This window comes from Furipterus horrens, unplaced genomic scaffold, assembly GCF_987537825.1.
Source record: "Furipterus horrens unplaced genomic scaffold, mFurHor1.1.pri manual_scaffold_4, whole genome shotgun sequence".
Lineage (NCBI taxonomy): Eukaryota > Metazoa > Chordata > Mammalia > Chiroptera > Furipteridae > Furipterus > Furipterus horrens.
Window position 1 is genome coordinate 71,603,526 of NW_028327174.1, and position 19,355 is coordinate 71,622,880.

General features: G+C 34.1%; 1 protein-coding gene across 3 annotated transcripts in view; it reads right to left on the reverse strand.

Moving 5' to 3' along the window:
* Positions 1-2,887: 2,887 nt before the first annotated feature.
* Positions 2,888-19,355, reverse strand: part of KCNC2 (potassium voltage-gated channel subfamily C member 2) — a 194,592-nt gene continuing 178,124 nt past the window's right edge. The window contains exons 3-6 of one of the 3 annotated variants that reach the window (XM_090273632.1): positions 12,308-13,235; positions 10,058-10,222; positions 3,984-4,078; positions 2,888-2,945 (exon numbers count right to left, since the gene is read on the reverse strand). In XM_090273632.1, the coding sequence (XP_090129758.1) occupies positions 4,017-4,078; positions 10,058-10,222; positions 12,308-13,235 (1,155 nt within the window). In that variant the 3' untranslated portion in view covers positions 2,888-2,945; positions 3,984-4,016. Of the gene's footprint in view, positions 2,946-3,088; positions 3,193-3,983; positions 4,079-10,057; positions 10,223-12,307; positions 13,236-19,355 lie in introns of those variants that run through there. The other 2 variants (XM_090273631.1, XM_090273633.1) reach the window with 2 other exon arrangements.

The window sequence follows — 19,355 nt, forward strand, 5'->3', positions numbered from 1 at the left end:
TAAAACTGTCGTAACAGTAAAAATATCAACAGCTGCCAAGGGTTAAAGGGAAGGAGGGCTGAAGAGTGAAACACAGAGGGTTTTTAGGGCAGTGCAACTATTCTGATGATACTACAATGTTGGGTACATTTCATCAATCAGTTATCAAAATCCATAGAATGTACCACACCAAGAGTGACCTCTAATGTAAACTGAGGACTTTGGGTGATGATCTATCTTTGTAAGTTCATGAATGTAACAAATATATCACTCTGGTGTGGGAGCTGATAGTGAGGGAGGTTTGGGGGATGGGGGTAGATGGGAATTCTCTGTACTTACTGCTCAACTTTGCTGTGAATTTCAAATTGCTCTAAAAAGTAAAGTCTATTAAAAAAATGAGTATTAGGTTACCTTGGATTCTAGAAAGAGATTACTGTAGATTTTAGTGCTTAAAATGCATAGTCAACGGTGCGTCATTTTGACATGATAGTGTAATAAATAGAAAACAAAATCATGCAATACTAATTTAATTAAATTTTTTAATTTTTAGGCAATAATGAAAATATAATGGCCTTAAAACAGAGTTAGTTTAAGGAGAACAAAAAATTATAAAATTTAGGATCCATATTAATGATACTAAATCCATGTTAGAGAAAATTAGTATATATCTATAGTTTAATAATGATCAAGCACTTAAACAATTAATTGAATTTTGGCAGGGAAAATTAAAAGGAAAAAAGTCAATTTCTTTTCAGTAAGAAAAAGTTTTAAACTATCTATTTTAATCATTATAAATCACTAGGGATTTTAATATTTTAAAGATTCATTTAGCCCTAAATGTCTTCAACTGCATCATAAATTCTTTAAAGTTTCTGCTTTGTAATACAACATTTTAACATAGTCATTATCTTTCTAAGACAAGATCATAATTGTTATTCTATTAATCTGTCTTGTGAATTATTTCAAAGATAAAATAAATATCTTCATTTCCTGTTTATCACGACTTAATTTATTTTAAAATCAAATTTGATGGAAATTAACATGTATTAAAATGTATTATTTCCCCATCATACATATTTTTTCTTTTTACAGTAAATCTTACATTCTGACACCATCAATAAAGACATATTATCAGTAATTATATTCAGACAAATTCCCTTTTCTGAGATCAATTTCTTAACAGTGTCTTGAAAACCAATACTGAGCATTTTTAGACACAGAAAATATTCTGTTGACTCATGATGGGAAAATGTTTCATTCATCAATCCGATTGCTCTTTATCATTTTACCTTTCCCTAATTCTATGATTTCATAGAATGTTACAGGGTAAATTTACATATAGACCCACAATATAAGTGGAATGCCAGCTATATGTAATATGCTGCTGAAACAGAGGTCCATTACCCAAAAGTGAGACTGAAGCCATCTTTGGAAGATAAGGCGTTACAACCAAAGGTTCAGTAAATATTTAAACTATGAGAAATTATGCCAGGGAAATTATCTATGGCAAAGGTGTAAGTGAAAAGTTCTGTCTCTCTGATCTTTAACTTAATCACCAATAAAAAATACTTTCTTTCAGAGTTTCTGTGATGATTAAGTTGGCAAGTCTAAGTCACAAACTGCCACATAGATATCAAATACCATAATAATTAATAATTTTGCCCTCTCAAAATACAAGAAAATGTAGATAGACAAAACACTTAGACGAGAAAAACACTGGCTACATGCTTGAGCGGTGAGTGAAAGTGAGAGCTATGTATATTTATAAATCCTTTCATGCCAATTTCTTTATTATGTATGAGAGTCTGGTTTGGTACCATGAAACATAAGAAGAGTAAAGAAACAAACTTAGGAAAAAATATGAATTTAATCAGATAAGATTCAAGTTTATCCCCAGCTTATTTGCCTTTTATTCTTCATTTCAGTTAGTTACATTTTCATGGTTATCACCAAGGTTTTGCATGCACCTTGAATTGTTCACAAAAGGTCTACTATACAGGGGTTCATAATTAGGTTATATGTTATATTCAGAATCCCAGGGGAACTAATAGATTCTAGAACTATTGATTAAGCAAGATGAAGAATAGTTATACAGTTTCAACCACAACAGTTTTAAAGACAAATACAAGCTTCATTTGCCACAAAACTCACAAAAAAGTTATTGATTGAAGAATATCTATTTTATGCAAAATATACATTTTAGGATATAATTTGATTAATATTCTACTATATGCTGACATTGTTCCTTGATTATTTAGTAAAAAAATACTCTCATTGCCAGAATTTTCTATATTATTTATAATTGAGGTAACAGTGACAAAAGACAGACTATGAATATGTTGTTGTTGTTGTCATAGTGATTTTTCAGAACTAAACAACTATGTTGCTAAAAATAGGTCAGTTTTGATAAATAGGCAATGAAAAATTGACAACATAATATGACAAGCTGATAACATAAGTGGTTTATAAGAAGATGATATAATCAATGTTCATGGATCCAACCAAGAAAGGAGAAATAAGACAGACCAATACTACACCAAAATCACTGCCTTGTATGATTCACAGCACAATCTACCGTGGGCCTGTGAGTGGTAATTCACAGAAGTATGGGCAACCCCAGAAGCTTCAGAGATGTGGATCATGAATTTGGCTTCCTTTGATGTGAGATGGCCAAAACTATTGACCCACACACACATGTTGGTATTTACATTTGTTTCACAGACACTGGCCAGTCCACAAGCAAACTACTCATATGGAGAGCACCAAATGAGTTCCAGCCACAGTTCTTTTATAAGCTTTAAATGGTTCATGAAGATGTGGGGACTTCTTCCAAATGCAGCCTGGTCACATCAGAGCACATTCAGCAGCAGAAGTCTGAAGTCTGTTTCCAGTAGAGTCCTTGATATGGCTAAATTCCACTGTCCCTTTTTCAGAAGTCGAAAATCCATGATAAAATCTGTACAACACTGCAGTCAATAACAGCAGCACCAGACAGTAGAGTATTAAAATTCCTTTACCATAGAGCTCTATGTAAGTGTAGCTTTCTATGTGTGGTGTTAGCAGGAGGATCACTGAACCTCTAAATAGCAGATGTGCACGTCTGGGTAAATACATTGCTGTACAAGATCTCTGACATGCAGGTCATGCTCTAGGACTTGGGGACATAGAGTAATACAAGTTACGTGGCCAAGAACAAAAGTGATAATTGTCCTCCTAACAAAAAATAAACATGAGAATTAGAAATTAATCAACAATCTCAATGATCCTGAATGCCTTAGAAATATGGTTTATCCCTCAATATATATTATGGCATTTTTCTTCCCTCGCGTATCCAATACACCAGACATACTGTTGCTATTTCATTCATGGGGCTGTGTACACAGAATTTCTTCCACTTGGACTGAATAGACGCCCTGGAGGTTTGATTAGAGTGTAGAGATGAATGCTGGTTGGTAGGCAGTAGAATTTGACACTGCAGCAGGCCACCAAATGCAGCGGTGACATTGCTGCTGCTTAAATCCTGTTTATCAAAAAGGTTCACAGTATTGATTAACTTAGTCCACAGGGCATCCTTAATTTATACACAAAGCAGAGGGAGAAGACCCAGTACTAAAATCATGAACACCTTATCAGGCATTTCTGTGCTTTATGGAGACAAATGGCATATACAGTTAAGACAGGGGGCTAAGACAGACAGACAGAACAACATTCAGGACAAAGCACCTGATTAAACATTGACTGAAAATCTGATTATTCTTGCAAGTCAGAAACTTAAGGCTGGTCAAGAAAGCCTCCTGTGAGCAACAATGCTCTTTGATGTTTGCACAAAAATTAATTTTTAAAAAAAATAAAGGAAGGAGGTTTTTAAAAAGGCATGAGAGCTTTGGGAAATATCTGGCACTCTGCCTCGGAAAGTGATGACAAATCCTGGGATTTGGGAAAAAATGACTCAGGTATCAAGCAGCAATTCCTGTTTAAACAGTGCAAGCCTGGCTGGCAGTTACCTGTCTCTCATGCTTTGTGCCTTCCCCAAGCCATTAAGTCAGGGATCTGGCCTCGGCTTGCGTGTAACCAGTAATGACAACCTCTTTGTAGTTATCTGTGTGCAAACAACCAGAGACATTCAGAACTCCAATACAGCATTTTTGAAGAAAGGTAAATCAGTCAAGAAATTAAGCTATTTCAGACAAATATTTCTTTCCAACAACAAAGAAAAAAATGTCAAAGAGGAACTTGCCCTCCCGCCCCACCTTTCCACGTGCAGAAGTCAACCAGTTTCATATCGGCAGGATGGTTGGATGCAAGTACAAATATCCTGAGACATCCATGGCCCCTGAACTCTGAGCCATTGCTTTCAGGTGACAGAGACAAGATGGCCTATGCAAATGAGTTGATCAAAGTCATGTTGTATGCAAGCAAGATAGGATCTCAGACATCTTCAGAATGGTTTAGAGAGTCACAGAAATGAAGGTCCAGTGAAGTGGTTAGCATTTGGAAGCACACTGTTTTAAATATATCTCCCTGAAAATATGTGTGTGTATTAGTGCACTGGCCAATATCTGATACTATCTGTTATTTTATTGCGAAAGGACACCAGGGCAATTAATATGGAGAAGTAGTACCACTACTTTAGGTAATCTTTAAAGCCAGGATAAGATTCAGTAACTACCCGAATGGCATTTCTGACTTCAAATAACATCATGCAGATTTGTACTGTGTTAATGGAGGTTGGAGTAACTCTACATTGAATTATTTCCATTATGGGGTAGACAATACTCTAATTAATACAATTTAGCTGACTTATGCAGTTTGAGTTACAAGATAGATGGGATGGGAGACCGAGAGCGCCTCAGAGGACAAGGAGAGCTGTAGGGTGATGTTACTGGAGAGAGCCTCAGAGCACTGCCTGCCAAGCTCGCTATGTTGTTTAAGCTTCGGGATTTTTCATACCCTTTTATGAAAAAAGGCACAGACATAAGTTGAATTCAACCAGAAAACAGACACAGAAAATCACTACCATGCAGGATAATCAAAAGTCCTATTTTTGAGCTCAAAAAAAATTTTGTTTACAAAGAATTCAATATTTAGACTATTTTTAACTCTAAAAAAAAGTGAAGTTCACTGTAACTGTCATTCCCAAAAGAGTAAACCACCTATCACAAATTACAGTTGCAATACTTCAAAAATTCATTCTTTCTGAGATTATTGTTTGTATTGATAAAATTTTGGCATATGCAATACCAGAACTCTTCTAGAATTAGGCAAAGCAACTTAACATATACACTTGGTTAATATTATTACATTTCAGAATGTGTTTCTGAAAGAAATTAATGGGTCATGTTTTCTTTACATTTTTTAGTATTTTCTAAGCTATTAAAGCATGCTTAACTTAAATGGACAACTCTTTTTACTGCATATTTAATCTTCCAGCTTTATGGAATTAAAAGAATGGTTCTCAAATAATGACATTTGATGCCATTATCACAAAGATGTAGAATAAATGCCCTTATCTAATATTTTCAATAAAAAGTAAAGAAAAAAATAAAATGAATGAAATATAAACTGAGTCATAATTTCATTGAATTAAAGTAATTTTGATTATGATGTTTTCTGCTTAATCCCCAGACAGGAATAGAAAACAATTTTAATTTAATTCACCTTTTCTTTGCATTGTTTTGCATTTTAACCTTTTGTTCATGAAATTCATGGACTTACAGAATAAAGGTTGTTTTTTTTTTCACGAGCTTTAACCTAACAGTTTGCCTTAACTATTCAAGAAAAACCCCATCAAAAAATAAATTTAAAAAAATATATAAATAAAAGAAAATAAACACCCCCATCAAAGTAACCATTGGAAGAATTCATATATTGTAATATTTTTTATTAGAAAAGATTATAGTCAGTTAAATGAGGTAGGGAGCACTTAGTGTAAAGATAGAAGTGAATTGTCTTAAAAGCAAGGCAACTATTGACTGGAAAAGTAGTCATACAACTTCAGAAAGAAATGTTCTGACAGTGCCATTGAATAAGTAATGTACAGCAGGAAAATAAAATTTTTTGTTGGAGAGCCAAAGCTGAGCAAACAGATACAACTTCAGTGAACTTCTTGCCTCCCTCAGATTGATGGTACACTCCTCGAGCCCTGACTCTCCTCGGGCCCTGACTTGCCTCGGTGCACTTGATGACTCTATAAGAAAGAAATGGGCCTGGTGTGTTTCCTTATGTTCCTCTCAGCTACTTTTTCCTTTCATTCTTTACTTTCATTAAACTTCTGTGGAAGAAGCCACTGCTATCTCTCCCCCTTTCACTGTTAGAAGAGAGGTGATTTAAATGACTTGGCGATTATTTGATTTACAAGTGCCCAGGAGAGATGTGGATATGGATTGCAATAAAGAGCTCTATTGCAGGGTAAGACTGGACTGGAGAGGAACCCTGTCCTCACATACATGCATATAAACTTTCAGCAGACTAGATGTCTTCTTTGATATTTTGTAGATGGAAATTTATGTCATCCATTAACTATAGTAAAGTTCTCCAGGAAATAAAATCTGCTAATGAGAGAATTATCTGCCAATATATTTTGTCAGTATCCTAAGCTGTAAAACATAGGAAGGAGATGACACTTATATTTTATTTTACTTTAGTGAATGACAGTATGGTTAATTGGAGAATGTGTTAAATAGCTAAAAAAGAATTCCAGGTAAGTTATTCTTACATAGGGACCTTCATGCGCCTGGAGGGCTACTAATTACCACTCTTTGGTAAAGTGATTGAAATATAACTTTGGAAATTTCAGAAAGAATAATTTATCCTAATTGACTGTGTCACCTGAAAATGTAAACTTCACCATAAACATTGATTAGGTTTGATTAAAAGCAAACTTGTTAATATACATGACCCAATGGGGTTGTTAATACCTATAAATCATCCACATAAAGATGTACATCTTATCCTCACAATCTCCATACTCCCTACAGGACCTACAAAAATGTTAAAATCTGTTTGACAGTTTTATATTAATCATATTAGCTACATGTAAATCTTGGAGGACATTCTAAATGTTAAATTATTTTTCTGAAATATAGTTTTTAACATAAACATCTGTTTATAAATCCTTTTACTTTTAATAGTTATAATTTCATAGTTCATTGAAAATGTTTGCCTTCTAATTTAAAAACAAGTAATTCATTAGTACAATTATATTATTCATATAAGTATAGTTTTCTTTATTCTGCAGATTAATTTATGACTAGAAAATTTATTTGAAAATTTCCAAAACTTTTATTGAAATAAATGTTTGAAAATATAACTTATGAGAATAAGTTATATTTACATGTTAGTTTGAACTAACATGTAAGTACATGGTGTGCATTTTATATATTTCTAAAGAGCATGTGTTTGTTTGAGGCAATATTGAAACTGCCTATCCATGTACTAATAATGGGTATGTTTTTGTTTATGTAATGTGATTTCCTAAAAATTACTGCATAAATAATATCATAGGTTCTAAGTACTGGGAGTTTACTCTTTTAGAGAATCCATAAGTTTTCTTAATGTATGCCCAACTATATTCATATTTGTTGATTAAAAAAAGAATTAAATAGGAATACAATAATTTTTTTCATCTATATAGGGGAGAATTTTCAGAACTCTAAAATCAAACTGTGGAGAGAGCAATTTAAAAGGTAAAAAAAAGATCATATATGAAATAAATGTCTGAGTATGAGTAACAGAAATCTATATCTACATAAAAGGAAATCTATAATTTACATAAAAGGAAACAACACAGGAATGAATTCTTGATAAACATGACAAAACAACATACTAAGGAGATTAAGTGAAGTTAGCCAGAAATGTTACCAGACCTAGGTGAAAAACACAAAGCTGCAAAAGAATTAAACAAGAATGGAAAAAGAAGTTGATTATGGTGAGAAATGACAAAGAATAACAGCTTATAGGTAAATTTTCAAAAATGTTCTCATTGATAAAGAAAAGTTGTATTTGTAAAATAAGACTGTATAACTTTTCCATACAAACTAAATATCTTATTAATTGCTTTGCTCATGAAATTTTGCTATTTTACAAGAAAACTTTATATTTATATCGTGCTTTATAATTTGCAAAGTTCTTTTTCATATGTCATCATCTTTGACAATTTAATATTCAAAATATTGTCTTACATTAAAAGAAACAAGTTCTTAAACATATAACAGTATAAACATTGCATGTCATATTTTATAGAATATATTAAAAATGTTTATAAATTTAACCACACAATACATATAAATACATATATACAAATATATACATGTATTATATATACATATATAGAGTTAAGATATATAATTCACTTAAAATATTGTTCTACATAAGATTATCAGTTATATATTATTATTCTTATTTAATATATGTACATATATTTGCTCAAGTACTATAATAGAATACTATATAAAATATTTAAAAATTGTTATAACAATATTTATATGTTAAATAGAAAATAGTCAAATGTATTCAGAAAACTGAAGTACATTTTTGTGAAAGGAATGGATGCAGAGAATTGGAGTAATTTAAATGAAGAAGGATTTAAAATATTGCATGCTGGAGACAAAAGAAGAGTCCTTTGTCTTCTGAACTCAAAGACATGGAGACAGGACCATGTAAAGTGTTCAAAAGAAATGAAATAAAAGTACAACAAGGGTAATAAGATATTTCAAAGAGAAAAGGCATCACAAAAATAAATATCTGAGGCTTAAAACTGTAACATTCAATGGGAAGAAACTGCAATGAATAGCAAAGAGCACAATATTTACAAAATTCAGTTGCATTAATATGAAAGTTTAGGAGTGGCTTTTCATTTAAATTCAACCCATTACATATAAAATTATTATAAATCTTTCTCCATTCTGAAAATTATCAGAGAAAATAACCATGGCAATAAAGCAACTGGAACCATCAAAGTAGGAGGTAATAAGCATACCGTCACTTTGACAAAGGTGGGTAATGTCATAAAACTATTTCTTCAGGGTGAAAAAAGGCTCAATTGTCTAGATATCTGTAAAACTGACTCAAGACAAAAACAAAAAGCAGCACCTAGAAAATGGTCAGAATGATCCAGTCTAGGAAAACTAATGGAGTGGAGCTTCCATATTCTGTTATATTCCTTAACCAAGATACTGGCCCAACAAAACTATCCATTCACCATATTTTCTATGCACCAAGCACAGTTCCATGTGGGTTGAAAAAGAGTAATAAATTTAAAATTATTGTTATTGCCTGAAGAGAAATTATGTAACCATATTTTATAAATACATAAGTAGCCTTTTGAGCAATTGGGCATCCCGTTATAGATGGCCAAGGATCTTGCACCTTTTCAGCCTTCTAATATTCAGGTAAACCACTGCTCAAAAGCCAAAACATTGAGTAATACACTTAATTAGGGTATATTTATTGCTTTTCTTTGAAAAAAATATTGTTTTATAAACACCAATTACTTACCAATTATATGCACAGAGCCAATTAGTGAGTTTTATTAGTTGTAGGAAAAAAGATAACTTTTAAAGACTGCTGAGTACATATTAAAATAATTCAATGAATCACTTAATTTTTAAATACTTCATTACATTTCTTCCTATAGAGGTATGGAAAGCCCGGAAGGAAGGAAGGAAGGAAGGAAAGGAGGGAGGAAGGAAGGAAGGTGAAAAGAGGAAGAAAAGAAAGAAAAAAGAAAGAAAGAAAGAAAGAAAGAAAGAAAGAAAGAAAGAAAGAAAGAAAGAAAGAAAGAAAGAAAGAAAAAGGAAGGAAGGAAGGAAGGAAGGAAAGAAGGAAGGAAGGAAGGAAGGAAGGAAGGAAGGAAGGAAGGAAGGAAGGAAGGAAGAAAGAAAGAAAAGATGCCTTTCAGACATGACAGCCATGTAGGCTGTTATGATATGTATTTTTTAAATGTTTATAAAAAAGATGTGATGAGGAATGGAAAAGAGCATTATGTGTAGTCTTTAATAGAAAACAATGAAAATAATGAAAAATTTGCAGCACTTGATTTCTAAGTCACCTGGGAGGATCTGATTAAATGCATGCCTACCTTTCCTGATCCCTCCATCAGAAGCACACGTGTAATCACCTGTCGTCAGTAGGAAACATGTTTCCCCTCTTCTGTTTTTGTCTCTGGTACTAGAACGTCTGATGGGGAGCCTTTCTGGGGGTGATAATGATGGCTCACGTCCCGAACTGTCATCACCTGATAACACTGGTCACAGCACCAGGCCCATTGACAGACAGTGGTGGATGAGGAAATGAGACAGACAGTACAAAGAGTTTACACTGAATGTCTATAGTACAGTCACTTGGTATACAAAACAGAATAATCACAGCAGGATAAGAAAAAGATTTTCATCACTCACCATGAAAATTTACATGGAGCAAAATGGAAATGTATTGAAAGATATTAAAATGTTCTTTGGGAAGTTTTAATTCTATTTTGGATGCTATCTAATAAGAAATTTACTTCGACAAAACTAATACAAATTCAAAGTAAGTATAATAATGAAAGAGCATACAAATTAATATCGTACAATTTTGGCATGCTATCTAGTTACTGGGAAAAGGAACTTTTTAAGTGTTAAGTGGAACCTATTTAAGGAAAAACTCCTAAGTATCTGTCTTTGCAGCTCTTTAAGACACATACTTCTATTATTTTATGAGAGTAATTTTCCCATAAATCATAATAAAAATAATCCCAAAGCTCACAAACTTTGTGTCCAGGTTCTTTAGTTTGAAGTGACATAATAGTTTTGGACATAATGAAAAAAGATCAAGTTCTCCAAATGCCCTTGAAAAAACTGTTTCCTTCTGTATGCTTGCCAAAGATGGTCACAACCCATCTGCCTGGGTACTAGCTTGTTATAACAATATTACCCCAGGCTAAGAGTGTGTTCTTTCTCCATGCCCTTCACAAGGCACAGGTACTCTGAGAACAGTCTGACAAGGCCAGCAACACCAGCTGAATTCCACCTTTCTTAAAGACATTCTTGGCCTAACAATTTCAGATATATATTGATGGACAGTGCAGAGCAATCTACTAACTACATGTAAGGACTATGAATAAAATCTTTAAAAAGCAGTTCAGTTCCAACCACGGTTTTTCCCCATTTACTCCATAAAAATTTGAGTACGCTTAGAAGAAAGCCTATGAAAATGTCACCTGCCTTTTTGTTTGTTTGTTTGTTTTGTTTGCTTGCTTGCTTTAATTTGTGATATTTCTAAATTATGCAAAATTATCCACATAGGATTATGACAAATAATTTTGCTATAAGGAAAATATACATATAGGCAAGTTATAGTGAATGCACATCTATCTTAAATTTTCATAGTGGGCTAAAAGGTAATTAAATTGTTTAATTTACAGAATATTTTATCTGTACCAGATGTAACAGAGTTGATAACTACTGATGATCACTTTTGCAAACTGAGTATCAATTGACAGTCAGTCTAGTCAGTCTACTGTAGACTATCTATGGAAATGGTGAAGAGTGGAAATTCAGCTAATGTCAAACAGTACATCATCCAATGTTCAGTTGTGGGAGGGAAGAAAGGCCACTGCATAGTTCATAAGAAAGAAAATCCCACAGAGAAATTCAACATTGCCATTGATTAGGCAAGGCAGATTATCTCTTCCAGGATAATAGTGAGTTGATTATATAGCACCTTGCACATTATAAAGGGAATATGTTGATACCCTACCTAATTTAAGAATAATGAACATTTAATTAATTTCCCAGTATATTATTAGGGAAGAGCCTTGTTATAAAAAGGGCTATCTTCCATATCACCTCTTTGATGTTTAGGCCTTTGAAATGTAAACATCCATTCTTTTTAAGTAACTGCTTCCTATGAGATAGGTCAAAATGCATGGCCCCATGTGGCAGAGATAAAACTGAGACAAACACATCAAGCCAAATGATATGAAGATCAACATTTTGAGGGTGAAATATGGAAAATGGCCAATATCTTACCATCACATTGTGCAAGGAAACAAAGAAACACTGGCACAAAAGCAACACACAAGCAAAAGAAAATATTGGCACCATCAGCAAAGGACAGTCCCACTGAAGCAGGAAAACTCTACAGACCAGCTAGACAGACTTCTACTTAGAATTTATTTAGAAAAGCTACAATCTAGCTACCTGTAAGCCTGACACAAACACATGTTTTGTGAACGGGTAGAACTGCAATCTCATGAACATTTGCATAAAATGAGAATGATTGCCTTCTACCTAAGGGACATACTGGTCTTTAAAGTATTTAATGGCATGCATTTGAAATTGTGCCTTACCTGATCTGCTGTGTTCCAGAAGTCGATTGTCTTTGCCAAGACATGTGTCACCCTGTGTGCTATTGCAGGCCACATTTAATTCTGTCTTGCAAAAAGTCGGCGAGCTTGCCTGAGTGGCAGGAGGGATGTGCTTCTTTCGTTTTCGCGGTAGCTTCTGCTTCGCCATTGCCAGAGAGTAGTACATTCCAAAGTTGTTGACAATGACAGGCACCGGCATGGCTATTGTCAGTACTCCAGCCAGAGCACACAGGGCTCCCACCAGCATTCCTGACCATGTTTGGGGGTACATATCCCCGTAGCCCAATGTAGTCATGGTCACCACAGCCCACCAGAACCCAATAGGAATGTTTTTGAACTGTGTGTGCTCACTAGCTGAAGGGTCGTTAGGCTGAGCGCCTACTCTTTCGGCGTAGTAGATCATAGTAGCAAATATCAAAACTCCCAGAGCCAGGAAGATTATCAGCAGCAAAAATTCATTAGTACTAGCTCGGAGAGTATGTCCAAGCACCCTCAGACCTACAAAATGGCGGGTGAGCTTGAAGATTCTCAGGATCCGCACAAATCTTACCACCCTGAGGAAGCCAAGTACATCTTTAGCAGCTTTGGATGAGAGCCCACTGAGTCCCACCTCTAAGTAGAAGGGTAGGATGGCCACAAAGTCAATGATATTCAAGAGATTTTTGATGAATTCAAGTTTATTGGGGGAAAAAACAATACGGACTAAAAACTCAAAAGTAAACCACACCACACACACTCCTTCTACGTATGTCAAGGCAGGATCCGTTTCGATTTCATACTGTAGAACAACACTTGTGCCATTGATGACTGGTTCTGTCTTGTTTTTAACAATATTAAAAGCTTCATGGGTCTCCAGGCAAAAAGTTGTGATTGAAACCAGGATGAAGAATAAAGAAGCAAAAGCAATAAACTGCAGGAGGCAGGGGAATAAAGAAGAGAGAGAGTGATCTAAACCATGACATACTTAGATCCAAATCTAAGAGCATCAATCCCTGTAGAGGAAAAACAATGAAGGCATATGAGAATATTTGAAGATTTCCCTTGGGATGTTGCTCCAGTGAAAGAAGTGATGTAACATTAATTAGAGTTATACATATAATGCATTTCAAGTTCTGTTTTCAGCTTATACAGGTAAAAAAAATTGATTTATATTGGAGAACAATTTCTTAACTGTTCTGTATACCTGTGAAAACAGCATAAAAATCACTCTTAGAGAATGTTAAAGGGCAACAGACTGAAGAAATAATAAAGGTATCATTATAGATGATGGTTCCAGATATTGTTAATGATCCTAAAAATCTTCATGCATCAGATCAAGTTTTACATTTATAATGTAGATGTAGTCCACACTGATGGAAGCCTGGAAGCCACCCAAATTTAACTGTAGATTTCTATCTATAAATAAAATGTTTCAGTTATCAAGTATGAAAGTGGAAAATAAAAAACCTTTGAATTATGTTACTATTTAAATTATATCAATTTAAGGTGGAGACTTTTCCAGAAGAGCAAATCTAGGGAAAAAGATAGGCAACAAGGCTGAAGAGAGGGATAGAGTTAAGGAACAAATTAAAAGACAATTTTTGTCCTCTCCTGAGAAAGAACTCCAAATATTAGAGTATCATGTTATAAAGTTGCAAGTATTTTTTTATTCAACTTTTTCATTTTTTCAAATAGTATATGAGTACACACAGCTACTAATACAAAATAATCATAAAAGTTCTCACTTATATAGTTTGTACTAGTACCAGACACTCTTAAAAGCAATTTATATAATTAACTCATATCAATACTTATAACAACACTATTCATCCTGCACTTTACAGTTCTAGAATATTAGCTACAAAGTTTCAGTCACTTTTTAAAAGTCATAAGATACAAAGTGATAGACCTGAAACACTAACCTGACAAGTTTCACCCCAGATTCTTTCCCATTAACTACCAAAGCTTCAAATGTAGAATGTAAATGTTGAAACATTTATCTTTGGTTCACATACTTCTTAATATTAAAGATCAAAAAAGTTGAAATCCAGTTGTTTGAATGAATAGCACTGTTGAGTCAGTACCATAGGCTTTCACAGTAGCTGGCAGATACCTAGTGCTCTCTGATTTAGCGTGCTTAATGAGTACCAAAAGGTTGGTCCTTTAATGTCTAAACAAGTAAGTTATTCAGGAGCAAGAGGTCATCAGTCAAGTGGAGAGAGGTCCTTATTTGGAAATAACAGGGTATACCGAAACCCAAATCTGCCCCCTAATACCAACTCCTCAACCATGCCATTGAGAAGTTTTAAATTTCAAAATGAGATTGAAACTAATTCATTTTTTTAAAAACCTGGTTAAGCCTCAATGTGAGAGGTACAAATCTCACCAAATATGTAAGAGAGATACAAAAAGACTAAAACAAATCTTAGGACTTTGACTATCTGTCTGAAAGAAACACCCAATTTATGGAACTCTCCCTCTGCAGTGTGCCAGTTAGTAAAGTATCATGTAATATTCTAAGGCATGTCATTCTCATGGCTTTGACTTGTTTTTCCATGCACACCTTCCAACTTCCCTTGGATTTGACATAATGACTTGACTTATCTTTCCCAGACATATTGTGAGATTATTAGCTTGTTTTTTTCACTCAAATTTCCCTTTGAACAAATACAGTTTTCTTTAATTCAACTACTTCTTAAAACAGTATCAATAAGATCCCCTAGATACTTTAAAATATGACATCTTTTTTATACTCTAGTGTTCCTCAGTCAGCACTTTTTCAGCTAACTTTGCAGTCTCAAACTCTCTCCACCTACATTCACATAGTGAATATAGTGGCACTTACCAACATTGCTCTTTCAAAATCAGTCCAAGCTCCCCAGCCCACCTTCCATACAACAAAGACGGTTTACTAATATACTTTGATGCTTCTCAATTTAAAATACTGGGACTTTTGCAATCAAACATGTTCTACTTTTCATTCATTCATGCAACAAGTATGTATCAGGTGCCTCTCTATGCCAGACCACAGGACTAGAGCCTTAATCTAACAGTAGTTAACAAAAGATAATTCTTTGAGTAATTCCTTGAGTAATTTACAATCTACTAGGAATACAAACATTAAATAATTAACCACACAAACAATTGTAGCAAATGCTATAAAGACAAATGAGGATCAAAAGGAAGTTTATTTAGACTGAGGGGTCATAATCAGCTCTAAGAAAACATCAATAGATTAAAATTTGAGGAGTAAGTGAAGATTGACCTGACGGAAAGAGACATTTTTTCCCTTTTTTAAAAGATTTTATTTATTTGTTTTTAGAAAGAGGGGAAGGGAGGGAAAAAGAGAGGGAGAGAAACACCTACATGTGGTTGCCTCTTACACAGTCCCAACTAGGGACCTGGTCCATGACCCAGGCATGTGCCCTGACTGGGAATTGAACCCACAACCTGGAAAGGGACTTTTTCAATTTCACTTTCTCAAGCAATGCCTTGACTCTACACCACAGGAACAGTTTTTCCAATCAGCTTTTTTTGTTCAAATCATGATGAATAAGTCCCAACCTAGCACAGAGACCCTGACTTTTTAAAGGTGAACCTCTTTTTCTGAAGAGCTCTAAGTCAACCAAAAATATTACCTTAGTTTTAAAATTTGGCTGTAAGGTGACTTTAGAGCAGTCTGACTACTGGTAGTGTTCTTTCTACTTGCTGATCTATTGGGAAATCTACATAATTCACTTATCTGAAATTATTGTTACCAGCCCATTGTTTAGGATGAAGTAAAAATAAAATATATATTAAAATGCTTTTTTTAATTTAAAACACTATACAAATATTAGAAATCACCATTATATACTTATTTTAGTATACATTAATATATAATTATTACCTCTCTATAAGAATTATTAGAACTTCATGTTTATGTTTATTAAACTGATTATTATGTTGTCAGTAAAAGATCAACAGTATTAAGACACCAACCACACTTGGTGGTTGGAATAACTAACATGAATCATCTTGTACTTGGAAATCATTTAAATTGCCAGCTCATACTCCCAGAAGAGTGCGACTTAAACATCACATTCATTAAATACATTTGGGAGTTTACTTACCTCCATATCTGATGTCAGACATGTAGGAAGAAGACATCTGCATTTAAGAAGCTTTCTAGGTGATTGCTATACATACTCAAGCTTGAAAACCATGGTTGCAGTGTTGTTTTAGCAGATTGATGACACAGAATTGATAAGTCATTATTAAATGAATTGGAGGGTTTTTTAAAAATTATAAACATTTGTGAAATCTTAAAAGAACCTTAATAAGAATCATTTACCACCTCCTAAATAATAGAATGTTTGTGCCTTTGTATGTGTATGTTGTGGCTTTCACACAAATATCTATGAGCAAGCAAAGCAACTGAATAGCATACACACACGTGTGCGCACACACAACTCTAAGACACAAAACTTCGGAAACCAAAAGTTATTCATTGTTTGTCTGTTTTTATAAGTTATTTGGAACTTGCATTTATCAATATTTTTATTAACATTACTTAAAGTAGAACACCACAATTTTGTATTTGCATCATTTTTTGTGACTTTAATAGTTCAGTATATCTTTAGCTTTTAAATATTTTGTAAGCCTGCTGAAGTGTAACAATACTATAATAGAAAAATAAAAGAGTATAAATAAAAAAACAAACTTCGGCATTCTGGAGACAATATTGTATTCATCTCAGAAGTAGGTGATTATTTTGCTTTAAAAACCTACCTATGCTGTGGCTCAGTGGATTGAGCATCGGCCTGCAAGACAAGTGTCGCTGGTTTGATTCCCAGTCAGGGCACATAACTAGGTTGCACATCAGGTCCCCAGTTGGGGGTGTGTGAGAGGCAACCACACAGTGATGTTTCTCTCCCTCTCTTTCTCCTTTCCCCTCTCTCTAAAAATAAAATAAACAAACAAACAAATAAAATAAATAAATAATTTTTTTAAAAAAAGCTAGCTAGACAGCTTTGATTTGGGGGGGGTAAAGATTAAGGACACTAGGTATGTATAGAATGAGAGAGTTGCAACAGAGAACTAAAGTATGCTTCCTAATAGTATTGTAGGAAATAGGAAGTTGGTTTGACAGTGTGAAAGTGCGAAAAAAAAATTTAATTCTGAAGAGAAGAAAATGGGAAAGGTCTCAAGGAGAAAGGAGAAAAGACCTCTAACATGTGGGCAAGAAAGAGAGAAATCCCTCCAGACATAGAGCTGCAGAACTCTGGGATACTAATGAGAATATTAAATTTTAAGATGGTCTTCTTTTATACCTTCAGCAAAAGGAGGTGGTACAAAACAGCTCAGTGTTGACAGTGTTTTGAGTAATAAATGTATTGGGTCCTGGGAGTACAAATAGAGGGGAGCAGTGAAACACGGGAAGCAAGATACACAGTGAGGTTCAAAAATGTGAGATGGTAATGAGTGAAAGGTAATCAGGAGAAATTTAGCCTGCATGAAAATCCTTGGAGATATTGGGAGACAGAGCTTTCCATGAAATGAAGAAGAGGAGCTCATTGTATTAAGAACTAAGTGTAACTATCAAATGAAAGGGTGACCCCAGAAGCCCTGAAGACCTGGAATTACCCAGAAGCAACAATTGATTGCATTAGCAAGGAATCCATGCACTTGATCTGAACTTCATTCAAAAAGCCCTGGATATAGAAAATGTCTTCTTTTGGGTCTGACTCACTGTGTTGAGCTGAAATTGGAGAATATGAGGTTAGATTGAAAATATTAAGAAAAAATTAAAAAGAAAAGAAATGGAGAAAAATGTTTTACTTATTTGTCTTTCTCCTTCACTGAGCTGGGAACTCTTAAGGACTAGAATGATATCTTGTTCATTTTTGTAACCTTTGCTTCTGGCACAGTTGTTAGTATTTAGTATAGCTGGATGAATGAGTAGGATGGGAGAATTAAAGAATGAATAAATGAACAAAAGTGTAAGGTAGAGTGCATTCTAATGGAAATACAAATGATGTTAAAAAAAAAAGAAATAACATATTGAACCAAGAAAGTATAAATATTGAAGAAAAAAAGCCGAATTTATAGCAGAAGCAAATGTAACTGGTTTATTGATCCAAATGTTGCCAATAGTAGCTTCCATTCATTCTGTTAATGGAGTTTGTGCCTTAGCAGGTACTTGGAAAACAAAATCACATTGTCATCTCTTTCTTTTCCCCTGTGTTAAGACCACAAACTCTACAGGCATGAAATGAAACTAAAATGAGGCATTATCACAATTTAGAAAGTTTTCCAAGCAAGGTATGCCATGTTGACTGAATTTTCAGAACTGCTATATCATTCCAGCCATTTTCAAATGGAAATATCCTGCTAAAATATTGGTTGTGGGTCCAATAAGTAAGTGACCTTTCCCACATAAGCACAGTGTCCACGCTTAGATATACAGACTGCCAATGCCCTTCTTCCAATTAGCATCTGACTCCTAAGTACTACAGAGAAGGCATGATGTTAGTCTACCTCAGGGAAAACATTCAAGTAGATCTCTAGGTATGTGTAATAGGCTGAAAGAAAGTTGGTGGGTTGGATGGGGTGTTATTTTATGTTGTATCATTTTCTCTCCTGTTAGTATTAAATATAACTGGACTTTATACGTAATTCAAAAATGCCAGAACTTTCTAAATGACAGGAGGACCAGACTCATTAGGTGATCCTTCTCTGTGCTCTCTGAGCCCAGGATCACTGATATACCAAGTTTCACACACTTTTGTTACTGATTCCATGTATCTACCTAACCCCAGAGCTAAGAACAGCGTCTGGCCAACAACAAAAAATAGGTGCTCAGTTCTTGTGGAATTAGTAAAGAAACAAATTTTTAAAATATGCTTATTTGGTATATAAAAACCTCTTTGTCTTTCATACAGAATCTGTCCTTTAAATTTCATTTATCCACTTAATTCACAATTAAAAACCTCAGCATACAGTATTTTGCAAGCCTTAAAGGTAAAAAACAATTGAAGAAAAATTAAAGTCAGGTCTATCTGTTTGACGA